Source organism: Myotis myotis, unplaced genomic scaffold (assembly GCF_014108235.1).
Source record: "Myotis myotis isolate mMyoMyo1 unplaced genomic scaffold, mMyoMyo1.p scaffold_m19_p_15, whole genome shotgun sequence".
Classification (NCBI taxonomy): Eukaryota; Metazoa; Chordata; class Mammalia; order Chiroptera; family Vespertilionidae; genus Myotis; species Myotis myotis.
The window spans coordinates 18,083,285-18,097,407 of record NW_023416319.1 but is presented as its reverse complement, the minus strand read 5'-3'; the positions used below and the strand labels follow the sequence as shown (position 1 = coordinate 18,097,407).

The following is a 14,123-nucleotide window of genomic DNA, read 5'->3' as shown; positions in this document are numbered from 1 at the left end:
CTGTCTTTGTCTTTATCACATTTCCAAAGGGGAATACATGTCAAGATGTCATCCATCCTGAGACATCTGATTCACACAAAGAAGAGACAGGAGGGCCCATGGTATACACCAAACTATCACAACACTCCTTTCACCATTTCTGCTCAGTCTAAAAGACTCGGCCTGAAATTATTTTAAGATTTTTTTATTTATTATTATTTACTTTTACAGAAAAGTAAATTACACAAGATGAGAAACTGAAGAAGTTTGTTTTATTTTCCTTTTTAAATTTAGATTCCTGTTAGCAATACATTAGCTCAAAAAAAAACACCAAACAAACAAACAAAAAAACCATTTACACAGTAACTCAAAATCCAGCCACTTAGAAAATAAGCCCTCTCATTTGATTCAACTGAAAAGCCCAGGTTTATCCTGAACTTTGAGAGACTTGGTGTCCTAAATAGATAATTAAACATTCAAGTAAAAGGTAGGGGGTGATAAGTGTGCGTTTCTGAGGGATGCTGCCCCAAGAGAAATTCAGGAGTAGCCACAGTTCTCCAGTTTACTCCAATGGCGGGATGCTTCTGGGACGGCCAGCATGGTTTCCTTTTGAGGAGTTGTGACAATTCATCAGCCTCAGGATTCAGGTCTCATTCTTCCACATTAAAAAAAGACTTTGTTCCACAGGAATAAGTTTTTCATCGCTTCTCCAGCTTCTTGTACTTGGCTTCTGCGAGGGTGAGAGTTATATTTAAAAATGGCTCTTACAAAGATACTTCTTCATTAGTATTTCCTAGCAAGTTCAAAAATGTTTATTACATTTTAAAAAAATTTACTAGCCCCAATCTCATCAGCTGTCCAAATTGTAGGCACACCATAAATGTTAACTACCATATTAGCTAAGGACAGATATTTGAATATCTATCTAAATTTTATTGATAGGCACAGCTTAAGGTAAGAAGTCAAACACACACATAGAATAAAGAACCCGACACAAGTTCACTATGTTCTAACCCTGTCAGCAGCACCTGCTCAGATGGCTCCACAGGGAGTAAGCAGATCTACGGGCACTTGAGCCACTAGGAGCGTAGGAAATTGCCTCTCCAGGCACTGTGCCAGGCACCCTCTGGGAGCCAGACTGGAACTCTCAGGAAGTATAAATATATGTTTTACCTTTTATTGTCTTATCCCCAGAAAGCAATTTTGAAAGATACAAAGATTTAAAAGACCATCAAATAGGCTTTTTAATGGAGTGGATTCCCTTTGTCTTTAAAACTTTAAAAGCACCTTAGTACAATGCCACCTATATAGTTAGGTTCAAGGTCACCATTCAGAAAATTTAATTTTAGACAATGAAACTGTGAATCACCACCCACATCAAATCTCAGTCTGCTACAAACTACTCTCTCGAAGTAGTCAACAATTGTTTCTGATAAAAATAAAATAATCTGTAAATTATATCTAGGATAAAAACAACTTTGTTATTTTTAGTCATGGTTATAAGAGCCAGAAACAGTTAGTAAGCCATCAACACTAAAAGTACTGTTTCCTCCTTAAAGAAAAAGTAATTATTGAAGAAAACCCTTGCATAACTATCCTGTTTATTAAGACATATGTATCTACATTATTAAAGATGCTCTAGCTCTAGCCTGCTGAACCACAATTAAGAGCTTGAGCTTTGTAATCAATCAGACCTGGTTTGGAATACAGCTCTTCCACATACTAGCTTTGTATCCTTATAAGCTATTTATCCTCTTCAACCAGTTTCCTCCTCTATAAAATAAGGATAAAAATCATGTACTTATCTCATAGGTTATTGAGAGGATAAAAAACATAATATATGTAAAGCACTAAGAACAGTGCCTGATATATCAAATACCCAGAAAATGTTAATTACTAGTACTACTAAGAAATTATTCTCACTAGGTTTTTGTGAAGATTAAAATAAATCATTGTAGCCCTGCCCAGATGGCTCAGTTGGTTGGAGAGTTGTCCTGTGCACCAAAAGGTGACAGGTTTGATTCCCGGTCAGAGCACATATGTCAGTTGCAGGTTCAAACCTCAGTCAGGGCACCTATGGGAGGTAACTGAACAATGTTCTCTCTCATATCGATGTCTCTCTCTCTCTCTCTCTCTCTCTCTCTCTCTCTCTCTCTCTCTCTCTCTCTCTCCCCTCTCTCCCTCCCTCCCTCCCTCCCTCCCTCCCTCTCCCTCTTCCTCTCCCTCTCCCTCTCCCTCTCCCTCTCCCACTCCCTCCCTCCCTCTCAACATATCCTCGGGTAAGCATTAAAAAGAAAAAAAGATCATTGTAAACACCTCATCAATATTAACTATCATATTAACTAAGGTCATAACGGCAGGTACTCTTATTAAGCAAAACAGAAATAAAAAGGGTTACCCAGTTTTTTGGAATATGCATCCAATTTGTAGGCTGCCTGTTCAAGAGCTGCTACTTGCTCCTCAATTACATTGATTTGATCCAGATAAGGCTGTAGTTCAGCATCTTTGAAAACAAAGACAGGCCACATGTTTCTATGGCTTCAACAAGTGGAATAGAAGAGAGTGAAAATGTAAGAGTGCTAGTGTCTCTCCAGCTCTGCCTAAGACACACAAGGTGGGATGACAAACGCTTTAGACGACAGTAACTAGCTGATCAGGCATGACTGTGACCTAGACAAAACAAGTCTCTCTCATCCATTAACTTTGTCTCTTAAATTCCTTATTCTATAAGCAATCTTTCCATTACAGATTCCATATCTTGGGTACTCCCAGACCAGGAAAGAGACAGGGAACACAAATATAAGCTAATGGAAAAAATATAGTCTACCAGTCTAAATGAGCATTTTCCATTTATAGATGTTCTGGTTTTCTGTTCGTAAGAGTAATCCTTTATGGATTTCATTGTTAAATCAATTCACTGATTTCACTGTTAAATCAGAATCTGGCCACCCTTTCTTTTCCCCATCACTTTTCAGGTATAAACTGATCAAATCAAGATTCAGAAGCAGAAATAACCATACCACCAAAACATGCTCCTCAGAATGGAAGAAATGCACCTTAACTTTGTAATTCACTTAGAAAATGAGCTCCCTGAGTACAGAGGCCATGTTCCATCTCCTTCTCCATGGCCCCAATCATAACAGAACATTTATTACAAAGGTGTAATTATAAAAATTATTACTTACACTTCTGGTTTAAGTCCTTTAAGTTTCTACTAATGTTTATAGCAATATCTTTCATTTCAAGATACTTCAGGCTGGTTAATTTATTCATATTTTCCAGGAGCTTATAGTCTTCGCTGGTGGCTTTAAAACAAACAGAAGATATAATGCCTTTAATATTTGTCTTGGATAATTGGAATGTGGAATTAGAGGCCAAATGGTGGTTCAAGGCAGGATCTAGGGAATGTCAAAGGAGCAAGCCACTTTTTTTTTTTTTTTTAAATATATTTTATTGAGTTTTTACAGAGAGGAAAGGAGAGAGATAGAGAGTTAGAAACATCGATGAGAGAGAAACATCGACCAGCTGCCTCCTGCACACTCCCCACTGGGGATGTGCCTGCAACCAAGGTACATGCCCTTGACCGGAATCGAACCTGGGACCCTTCAGTCCACAGGCCGACACTCTATCCGCTGAGCCAAACCGGTTTTGGCAAGCAAGCCACTTTTGACCTATGACATTTATACTCAGCCTGTGTACTCTAAATGTCTAAGTAGAAACTCAGGCAACAATCAGCAAATTATTTAAACCAAATAAGATCCATAAACTTCAGGATCTGGGTTAGAAAGGGATATGATAAACGTATGTCCTAAGAAAAGGGAAGTGAAATAGACTTGGTATTTCTACAGTGTGAAAACATGTAAACTGGGGAACTGCACCATAAATATTATTTGTATATACAGTCAACTAGGACCTTACCACTTCTTAGTAACTCACTTATTACTATGTGATGATTCTACACTGCATTTTATGCACTGACTTTTCCAAACCATTTGACTGCTTCTCATATTCTCAATTCTTTGCCCCATCCCTACTCAAAGCACATGGCTTCTACTCCAATTTTCTCAAGCTGCCTCAGCCTTTTTGCCTCACTTAGAAATTTCTCTGTACCTTAATATCTTCCCAAGAGGAACAAGTGCTTTATTCCTGCCAAGACAACTCCACCTGCTGTGTTCTTGATCCCCAACTCTTCTATCTCTTCAGGGCCTCTCTTCAATCATCTCCTTTCTCTTACATTTCCAAACTCTTTCCATCCTGGATCTTCCTCTCTATTAGAAATATATCCAGGATTCCTCCAGCCCAAAAGTGCTCATTTGCTCAAGAAAGCAAAGGAGCTTCACTGCTAACTCTTTTGAAAGAATAGTTTACACTCACTGCTTCCTCGTCCTCACCATTCACTCATGTGAACCCCTGCAGTCTGGCCTCTGCCCCTACCATCCTGGGAAATTACATGCCCCAAAGTCTCCTAACCATGAAATTCATAGTTCTAATTCTCCTGAACCTCTCTATAGTGTCTGACACTATGCTCTCCCTCTCTTCAGGAAATTCTCCCTTGGCTGCTATAGAATTGTATACTGTATTACAATGATTTTTAAATCTCCTTCTAACTGTTCTGGTTTCTATGCCAGATCCTTTTTAAACCAACCTCATTAACGGTCAGTTCTCAACTTTTCTCAACTGTGACACATAACTGACGTTTACACGGGTGGCACATTCCCATGGTAGTTCCTTTCAAACTCAAAAAAGTATTTATGCAAGTAAAAATGACAATCGGGAGAAATTACAATCTGCTTAAAATTAATCAATCAGCCCTAGCTGGTTTGGCTCAGTGGATAGAGCATCAGCCTGCTGACTGAAGGGTCCCAGGTTTGATTCTGGCCAAGGGCACATGCCGGGGTTGCAGCAGGGGGCGTGCAGGGAGCGGCCGATCAATGATTCCCTCTCTCATCATGCTTCTCTCTCTCTCTCCCTCTCCCTTCCTCTCTGAAATCAATATATATTTTAAATTTAAAAAAATTTAATCAATCATCTGAAAACTAGGTACTTAAAATACTGTTATTAAAAGCAAAGTAACTGCCCTATGCCGGCATTCCCTGAGATTTTAGTCAAGGTGCTCTGATCTACCTCTAAGCTCTTCCTTGCCAATCTCATCCTGCACAGCCTCAGCTCACAGCACTATGCAGGTGCCCCACCCCCCCCATAGTAAAATCTGTTTCTCCTGCTCTGACCATTCTTTGAGATCTGGACTCATGTGTTCAAGTCACCTGAGTGTCTTAATAGTAGTCAACTGAGTGTCCTGGTAATATCTAAAATCAGCCAAGCCCAAACTGAAAATATTATTTTCACATTAAGCATAGTTCCTCTTTCCAACTTCCCTATTTTGGTTGATGGTGCCACCCAGGCTTAATAGCTCAAATACTAGTACATCCATCTTGGGCTGCTCCCAATCCCTCAACACCCACCTTAACAAGTTCTACAAATCCCACTTCTATAATGTTCTTGCACCCATGCCTTCCTTTCCATTCCTTTTACAGTCACTCCGTCACACTGGGCCAGACTTCACCTTTTGGACCCTCCTCAGCACACAGATCATGTGTTCATCTGGAAATACACCAGGAACCAAAACCTAAATCACCCAAGGGGTGTCACCAAATCCTCTGGCCAACCTAACAGGTCCCCATTCCCCAATCCCCTTTTCTCTCTGCCCCAATAAATACAACTGTTTTGGCCAAACACATTACTCACTTATACACACACAAACACGCACTGGTTGTTTCCCTCCTTTTGGGCCAATCATTCCCTTCACAACCTGCTCAAAATGCCCTTCCGCCAAGGAGGCACTTCTTGATTCTTTTTTGTTTTCTCAGCGTTAGTCTGCAATACGGAGGCCTGTTCAGTTGTATTAAGTATTCTTATGTGTGTGGTTTTTAAAAATATATATATTTTTATTGACTTCAGAGAGGAAGGGAGAGGGAGAAAGAGAGACACATCCATGATTAGAGAGAATCATGGACCAGCTGCCTCCTGCACGCCCCCTACTGGGGATCGAGCCTGCAACCTGGGCACGTGCCCTGACCCCCTGACCGGAACCGCACCTGGGACCCTTCAGTCCACAGGCCAACGCTCTATCCACTGAACCACACAGGCCGGGCTTCTTATGTGTTTTTGAAGGCAGTTCGTGAATTTCTCCAGGGAAGGAATGAACCTCTTTCCTTCCCATTCATGACGGCGCCAAACTTCCAACAGGCATGTTTCTGGGCAGGTGGGGTTCGGGAGAGGGGGGCGCAGACCGAGGCTGCGGAAGCACCTCCCAGGTCCCCCCCACGATAAACCGCAGCTCCGGCGAGGGGTGCCCCGCCTCACCCGTCAGTTCCCCCGTCAGGTAAGTTGCCATCTTGGAGAACATGTCCCGGCAGAGCTCAGTGATGTCAGCCTCCGCGGGCTCCTTGGCCTCCTCCGCTGTCTCCACCGCGGCATCGTCTGGGTCAAAGGAGAATGAATGGCCGAGTGTCCTGCCCACGGCCGGTCCCCATCCAGCCCCGGCATCCGCTCCCGCGTCCCTCCACCGGCCCTCATTCAATCGAGTCGGCTAAATTCCCCATGAGCCGTACTTTCAGGCCCCTCGCTCCGTCCGGGCCGCCCTGACACATCAGCTCTGCTCCCTCGCACGGCTTCGGCGCCCACCGACTCCGCCGCCAACCATCTCACTCGCCCCGACCGGGCACAGGACACGCCTGCACACACGGGTCCGCCCCTCCGACCCGCCCGCTCCTGCCAGGTGACCCCGGCATCCGGGCCCAGCCCACATTCCCAGGCCTCCCTCCGGACACTTCATCCCCCTCCACTCGGCGGACCTCTAACCGGCTCCTCTCGTTGGCTCGCAGGGACACCTTCGGGCGCCGCAACCGCCGCCGCCGCCGCCGCCGCCGCCGCCGCCGCCGCCATGCTGGGCCCCGCGCCGCTTCCGGTTGGGGCGTGCCTGCGCATGCGCACCGGGAGCCCTGGGTTCGCCCTGGGTTCGCCCTGCCCTCTCTCCGCCAAGTCTTGCCGCGCAAGTTTGAGTAACAAAATGTAAGCGTGAAGCCACCGTTGAAGCTAAGAAAGGCTATCGTGAGTGGATCCACTGCCAAGAGTCGCGACGTCTGGAACTGAGGATGCGCTCCTCCTAGACGGGTCACTAGTCTGGTGAAACTCGCGACCCGTCCGGTCGGTCTGAGGATCGAAGGCACCGGAGACCGGTCACCCCTCCCCGGAGACTCCGCGCCCGGCTGCTGTGAGTTGCCAACGACTGCTCGGAAAATCCGTGCTTTTGGACGTAGTCGCACTCAGGCTTAGGGAAACCTTCCGGCGTTGATCCCTGCGCCGAAATACTCTCCCTTTCAATGTCCTGGATTAAACCCTACTCCTTGGCCCCTTTTTCGTAAACTGCAGGATGGCACCTCCTTCTCTTGCTGATGCAGCCTTTCTATAAGAAGGCTTAGATCGTAACTTTTTTTAGGGCTGAGGATAGACTGTGGTTCTTTACTGCGTGGTGCTGTTTCACAAGTCTCCTAGGTATACAGAGTGTACTTGGTGAGATGGGTGACGGAAATGGATAAGAAAAAGCGACTGGGGAGCAATGGGAGGTGCAAAATGAGGAAGGGATGAGGATCACAGGGGAAGGGAAAGGAGATAGGTAGGAAGTCCTGAGATGCAGACCTGTGCACCCAAAATCTTGGTGTAGAAGTTTTTGGTCTTATCCCTGGTTATCTTCCATCTGCACCCTCTCACCCTCCCCCACTTACCAACTACCCCCCCACACACACACACACACCAAAGTAAGGGGGCTACCTTATTCCCTTCATTCTGAGGACCAGGTCTCCTAGGTGACTGTCTCCAGTCTCTAATGGTACAATCATAGTGCCCACCAGTTCAAACCATTCCTATGAGCCAGATCTTATTTCAGGACTCCCGGAGCAGCCAGCTCCTTCATCTTGCCACTGCCTCCACTCCAGACCTCCCAGCAGGGATGAGCTGTCCCCACCCCAAGTACAAAGTTGACTCTCAGTTCCAACTCTTTTCTTCCCCTTACAGTCCCAGAAGCAAGTGCACAGACTTGATTTTCCTAAGGATTTTTATTGATAGTCACCAGGGAAACCCACACTGTCCAATGGAAGAATAGAGTCAGAGCCTAGCACATCTTAATCCAAAGATCACTGAATCTTGGGGTCAGTTCTTTGCCTGATTTTCCTCAGGCTCCAACTTCATCCTGGTTTACATTCCCTTCAGTTCCGTGTTCTGGAGGAGGTTGGGAGTAGGACCCTCCACTGGGCGTTCATGGACTGTCTCCTCAGGCTGGGGAGGTAATCGCTCCAACTCCCCTGCGACATTGTCATCTCCCCACATGAGTCTCCTCACCTGTATGACTTCCCCTTCTCTTCTACAGGGAAACCCTATGGGGGAAGACAAGAACCCAATAGGTTCTCGAAGAAGGTCTCTAGATGTCCAATGGGTAAGACTCACTGGTAAGTAGGAAGACATCTAGATATTGCTACTCTTGGATGCTATATTTTTCAGAAATCATGACTATCCAGATGCTTGGGGAAATCATTACCCTCCCTTCCTTTATTCTGTTTGTTACTGACCTCTTTGATGGTTTGTTTAATCGCTACAGCAGAGATGGGGAGCACAGGGTGTGAGAGGCCCAGTGGGAGATACTATTTCACAGAGCTATGCAGAGCTGCAGAGCCACACACAGGAACACGGAGTCACAAGCCTAAGCATGACGCTGAGTTACACACAGAAACGTGGGCTTCAAAGGCCAGACACAGGGTAGGACTTGGCGGCAGCAATGGTGGGAACTGTTGCCCTAGAAATAGAGGGAATGTGCAGAGGGGGCCTCTGGGAAGGCAGTGAGAGAGGAGCCTGCTGTCTGATGCTTTTGGAGCCCTCCCCCACCATTGTCCTGCCCACCTTCGACTCCCCAGGGGGCTGGAATCACAGCTGGGGCTGGCTACAGGTGTTCCCAAATGCCTGCTCCCCCTGTTAGAAGAAAAAGGAACAGACAGGTCATTAGAAAGAGGACTTTGTCTCCCACTTTCCTTTTATCTGGATCTGATTCTCCAATCCCAGACCATCTCCTAGAGGCCAACGCATCCCTCAGGCCAGAGCAACCACCTGTAGGCCTTGCCCCCACCCCTAACCTCCCCTATGCACTGACTACTGTGAAGCACATGTCACCCCAATAGCCTGAAAACAGACCTCTCAAAAATGTTTTGCCTCCACCCACTGAGTGGAGAAGATGGTAGAGTTCAACTGTGGGGAGCCAAGAGGACTCGGGTGAAGGGCCACTCACCATGCCTGGGGAGGGAGCCAGCTGCCCCTTCCTCTCCAGCATGCTTAGCTTTGAGCCCACAGCATCAACCTGGGCCAGGACTCCTTCCAGGACAGACTCCAGCTGCAGAACTCTCCTTGTGAGCCTGTTCAGGATTTGAGAGAGACCAAGGAAGTAGAAATATGTGCTTGGGGGATTGAGTGTCTGCAGGGGAAGGAGAACAGAATGGTGTGTGTCTAGCTGGAAGAAAAGAAGGTAAGACCCAGCCTTTAGGGAGAATTAAATGGGGGAAGAAGTTCTTCCTAGGCTAGGACAGACGATTAGAAGGTTGTGAAAGAAGTTCAAGGTAGGATATTTAAACACAGTCAGCCCTCGGTCCCTGGCTGCACGTACGTGTAGAATTCTTCTCCTGAAACCCAGTCACCTGCTCCGGTAGCCTCTGGACCCAATTTGCCTGGTGAACTCCTCACAATGGACCAGCCCAGGTTCTCAATTTCAGCATTGAGGGCCACCTGATCAGGAAGTCAGAGGTCAGAGAGGAGAAGATGACTCTGGGAAGCCATCAGCTCTTGTTCTAATTTGCTTTCAGGAATAGGCCTTGGGCTATAGTTCTTGCTATGCCCCCCTTCCCTCTCAAACTCTGGAGACAATGGAATCAGAGTAGTGGCCCTGGACACAAAGCTGGCCCAACCTCTGGAAAGGAATCACAACCCAAAGAAACAAAACGCAAGCTCCTTGAGGCCTTGATTAATGAGGTGTTCACTAGAGGCCAACTCAGTTTGGGAAAGGAGGGACAATACCAGAATTCCTCGTACTGTCCCTCCTGCCCTTGACTTTTTGGTCTACACTAGAAAGGGATGAAGCAGGAATACTATTGACAGCTAAGGATAAGAGTTTGAAAAATCTCAAAAAGAAGGAATCATCAGGGATTCTTGAGCAATTGGACCTTTCCCCCTAAAGACTATTTTAGAGCAATAGTTCTCAACCTTGGCTATGCATTGGAATCACCTGGGAAGTTTTAAAAAGTACTGATTTCTGGGGTCCCCAACTTTCACACACAGTGATTCTGGTCTAGGGTGTGGCCTAAGTATAAAGATTTTTTTAAAAGCCTCACCCAAAGATATGTTTTTTATTGATTTTAGAGAGAGAGAGGAAGGCGGGCGGGAAGAAATATCAATGAGAGATAAATATCGATGGGCTGCCTACTATATGTACTCTGACCAGATATCAAACCCATAACCTTTTGGTGCATGGGATGATGCTCCAACCAACTAAACCACCTGGCCAGGGCTGAGTATGAGGACTTTTAAAGGCTCCCATGCATTCTAATATGCAGCAATTTGAGAACTACTATTCTAGAGAGCTCTTTCCTGCTCATCTATTGGAAGGTTTTCAGTTTGGGTTTGTGTTCTGGGCAAGTTGACAGGGAGGGGAGGGTGAGCAATTTCCTTATACTACCTCTCCACCAAGCAGCTGAGCTCACCCTCTCCTCCTCCAGGTCCTGTTGCATTTGTTTTTGCTCCTTCTCATCCAGGACATGATTCCCATCTTGGTCGAACTTGGTGAAGGTAGCTGCGAGCTCAGTGATCTCGTGCTCTCTGTGGCCCAGTCTGAGGAGAACAGGATGATGAAATAACTTCTGACAAGCTGTGGCTGTGATCTCTTGATTATGGACTCCCTACTCTTTTAGCCAGATTCTGGCAGGAGTCTCATTCTCTAGGGAAGAAAGGGACCACCTCATAGGAAAGCCGGGATCTCCAAGGTCTAGCAATTTTACCCCCAAGAAATCACTTGAGTCTATTTCTTTCATTCCTGTCTCCTGGTTCGAGCCCTTGTGATCTCCTACAATGCAAAATCTCTTTGCCTTAAATAACCTGCCCTCCATTTCCTCAGCCTCCCCTTTACTCCCTACTTGAAATCCATTCTCTCTAATGCAAGTAGGGTAATTGATCTTTCTAAAGTATGGGTCTAAATGTACCCCTTCCCTTCTTAAAATGCCTCTTGAGCATCCTATCCTTTGGATAGAGTAGTAGTGTTTGAGGCTTTTCCCAATGTGGTCCTTGCCCATTTCTATGGCCTCACCTCCTGCTATGTCCCACCTTTCACTGGATACCTGAGCAATGAGCAACTGCTTATTATTCAGTGCCTGGCCTACAGCTGGTACTTATAATATATTTCTTTAGTGTTTGTTAATATGTTTAACTGGGAAGCTGGGAGAGCATAGCTAAGGAAATAAACCAGTGTTTGTGGGGGAGCATGGAACCAAGATCAGAGTTTTGTGGGAGTGAGGGATGTATACAATGATCATGGAATTATATTACATTACTCCCAAGAGTTGGTTCAACAAAGTCCACAACATTATAGAACATGGTCATAGACCTTTAAACCAAGGGCACAATTCTGAAGGACAAGATCAGAGACATATAGGCCAAGGTCAAAAGCCTATTAGCCAAGGGCAGAGACCCATAGGCCAAGATCAGAGGCTTATAGGCAAAGGATGTATGGTTGAGGGTCAAGGATTTATAGACCAATATCAGAGAAAGCTGGATCTCTGATTGCTCACTCCCTCAAGGTGTTTGTGAAATCCTCAAACTGGATCTTCTGCTCCCCACCCTGCAGGACCTTCTGCACATCCGAAACCTGTTTCTTCCTGAGACGCAGCCTCAGTAGGGTCTTGTTGTAGCCCTGGAAAGGGAAACAGGCACCAGTTCCCACAGCCTCCTCCTCATCCCTTCCCCTCACCCCCATCCACAGGATTCCAGGCTTCCAGGGACAGATTGAAAGGACACAAGAGCACAGGCCCCTACATCAGTCAGGAACAGACCAGGACACAGAGCCTTGGACATGGGCCCTGATGTAGATATGCAGCTCAAGGAGACTTAGTAGTTACCTGTTTCAGGAAGTCAGAAATCTGTAGCTCATCCTTCTGTCCAGCCAACTCCTCCTTGACCTCTGAATATGTGTCATTGATGATGGCAAGAAACATGTTCTGGAGGGTAAGGCAGGGATGTGGGTCCTTATGCCCAGACCCACTAACAGCAGGGACCCCACTGGCCCTATTAATGATCTATACATGTTCTAAAGGGGCCATGCTTTCAACCCCAGATCTGCAGCCCACTAACCCCTGAATCTCAAGGTCCCCAGAGCCCAGCCTTTCAGCAGTCCTGTTAGTGATGGATCATGAAGTGGTGACCTCACTCCATTGCTACAGTAACCTGACCAGAAAGATACCCCAACATATGCCACAGCCCCTTCATGTAAGGGCCCACCAGGCACTGAAGCCAGAAACTTTCCAAGGCGTTAATATAATTGTGATCTCTTTATCATCAATCCATGTCTGTATCCCTATCTATTGATCAAATAAATAAACCTGCTACTTTGTTAATAAAAATCAAACCCAGATATTTTATGGTTGTCAGGAAGAAAGAACAACTACACAACAGTGGTAGTAAAAATAACTAGTGATCCCCACAGGAAGGGGAGTTTTGGAGAATAGGCATGGAAGCTTTTAGGTGAAGCCCCTTCTAATGAGGCATTTTCCTCTCTCTTTCCATCCTTGGAGAATACAGGTTTGATGTTAGTGAGGTAGCCTGTAGATTCCCTTATACTGAGTAAACTACCTGACCATGCTGACCACACTGACCAATCATATTAGCCAGCTCTCAGAAGATCCAGCCCACCCCCACAACACACTCCCCATCTTTGATTTAAAAATCTTGAATGCAGCCAAAACCGGTTTGGCTCAGTGGATAGAGCGTTGGCTTGCGGACTGAAAGGTCCCAGGTTCGATTCCGGTCAAGGGCATGTACCTGGGTTGCGGGCACATCCCCAGTAGGAGATGTGCAGGAGGCAGCTGATTGATGTTTCTCTCTCATCGATGTTTCTAACTCTCTATCTCTCTCCCTTCCTCTCTGTAAAAAATCAATAAAATATATTTAAAAAAAAAAAATCTTGAATGCAGAACAGGGTCGGGGGGGTGTCAAAACCCCACCTTGCAGGCCTTCTACATCTCCCCCCTCAGGTCCCAAATCCCCACCCTGTTCTCAGAAGGACCCTCACCAGAAGCACGAAGAAGACGAAAAAGACATAGGTGACAAAGTAGGCAGGTCCCAGGATGCGGTTGGCATTGTCGATAGCATTGTAGTCAAAGTCCCCAAGGATGATTCGGAACTGAGTGAAACTGAGAGACCAGGTTCTGGGTTTTACCCAGAGCCTAACCATAACCCTGATCCCAACCCATACCCCATCCACTTTCCTAACTGCTCGTTAGTGGACTCAGACAGACGCCTCACTGCACCTCCAGCCCAATCCGATGGAGACAGGACAGGATGCACAGATACTTGAGCGCACGCATCTGGGCCTCCAGAGACCCTCACACAGATGCTTTAAGCACAGACATGCCCACGTGAATATACCCAGCTTCCCCAAGGCTACATACACCCATGGAGTTAGAGGATGAGGGGCCAGGGAAGAGGGAAGGAGACAGGACACACACATGCACTTGATGAAAGTACTAAAGTTTTCCACTTGGGTCCCGAAAAGCAGGTAGCCGAGCTGGGCATAGGCGAAAAATACGATGAAGAACATGACAGCGAAGCCCAGGATGTCTTTGGCACAGCGGGCCAGCGTGGAGGAGAGCTGGGTCATGGTTTTGTTGAAGCTGATGTACTTGAATATCTGGAAGGACCATGTTGAACCAAGCAATTAAGAAAGAAAAGAGAAAATCTTTAAACAATCCACTTCAGGGGACTATGGAGGTCACAGGAGTTGCCAAAACAGGCAAGGAAAATGAGACAAGTATTGAGGAAGGGAGAATGAGTGCACTGAGGTG

The 14,123-nt window shown here is 46.2% G+C and overlaps 2 protein-coding genes and 1 long non-coding RNA gene across 7 annotated transcripts in view; 1 reads left to right on the top strand and 2 right to left on the bottom strand.

The window, feature by feature from the left end:
• Window positions 1-229: 229 nt before the first annotated feature.
• BLOC1S2 (biogenesis of lysosomal organelles complex 1 subunit 2) lies at window positions 230-6,951 on the bottom strand. Of its 4 annotated transcripts, XR_004972158.1 has the most exons (6): window positions 6,834-6,951; window positions 6,343-6,459; window positions 3,165-3,284; window positions 2,378-2,482; window positions 1,674-1,752; window positions 230-709 (listed from the first exon to the last, which is right to left on the bottom strand). XR_004972158.1 is itself a non-coding variant. In XM_036336347.1 (5 exons), exons 1-5 carry the CDS (start codon window positions 6,922-6,924, stop codon window positions 678-680), a joined length of 465 nt encoding a protein of 154 aa, XP_036192240.1. In that variant the 5' UTR covers window positions 6,925-6,951; the 3' UTR covers window positions 230-677. The 4 variants fall into 4 exon arrangements, 3 of the variants coding, with proteins under 3 accessions (XP_036192240.1, XP_036192242.1, XP_036192241.1); XM_036336347.1 differs by lacking the exon at window positions 1,674-1,752; XM_036336349.1 differs by lacking the exons at window positions 1,674-1,752; window positions 6,834-6,951 and adding an exon at window positions 6,591-6,814.
• LOC118669860 overlaps window positions 6,869-14,123 on the top strand; it is a 17,947-nt gene continuing 10,692 nt past the window's right edge. The window contains exons 1-3 of one of the 2 annotated variants that reach the window (XR_004972160.1): window positions 6,869-7,252; window positions 8,405-8,483; window positions 10,791-12,683. This is a non-coding gene — a long non-coding RNA (uncharacterized LOC118669860). Of the gene's footprint in view, window positions 7,253-8,404; window positions 8,484-10,790; window positions 12,684-14,123 lie in introns of those variants that run through there. The other variant, XR_004972161.1, reaches the window with a different exon arrangement.
• Window positions 8,626-14,123, bottom strand: part of PKD2L1 (polycystin 2 like 1, transient receptor potential cation channel) — a 20,835-nt gene continuing 15,337 nt past the window's right edge. The window contains 8 exon segments of the mRNA XM_036336327.1: window positions 8,626-8,994; window positions 9,307-9,437; window positions 9,686-9,804; window positions 10,776-10,902; window positions 11,856-11,977; window positions 12,183-12,281; window positions 13,352-13,472; window positions 13,788-13,969. Of these exon segments, the coding sequence (XP_036192220.1) occupies window positions 8,828-8,994; window positions 9,307-9,437; window positions 9,686-9,804; window positions 10,776-10,902; window positions 11,856-11,977; window positions 12,183-12,281; window positions 13,352-13,472; window positions 13,788-13,969 (1,068 nt within the window). The 3' untranslated portion in view covers window positions 8,626-8,827.

Bases quoted from the DNA above. Each gene is read 5' to 3' on its own strand.
- BLOC1S2 (XM_036336347.1), bottom strand. From the start codon at position 6,924: ATGGCGGCGGCGGCGGCGGCGGCGGCGGCGGCGGCGGCGGTTGCGGCG. The intron at 3,285-6,342 runs GTGAGGCGGGGC...TTTGTTTTAAAG, and splicing joins CCTGACGGGGGAACTGACGG to CCACCAGCGAAGACTATAAG. The intron at 2,483-3,164 runs GTAAGTAATAAT...TTGTTTTCAAAG, and splicing joins AAAGGACTTAAACCAGAAGT to ATGCTGAACTACAGCCTTAT.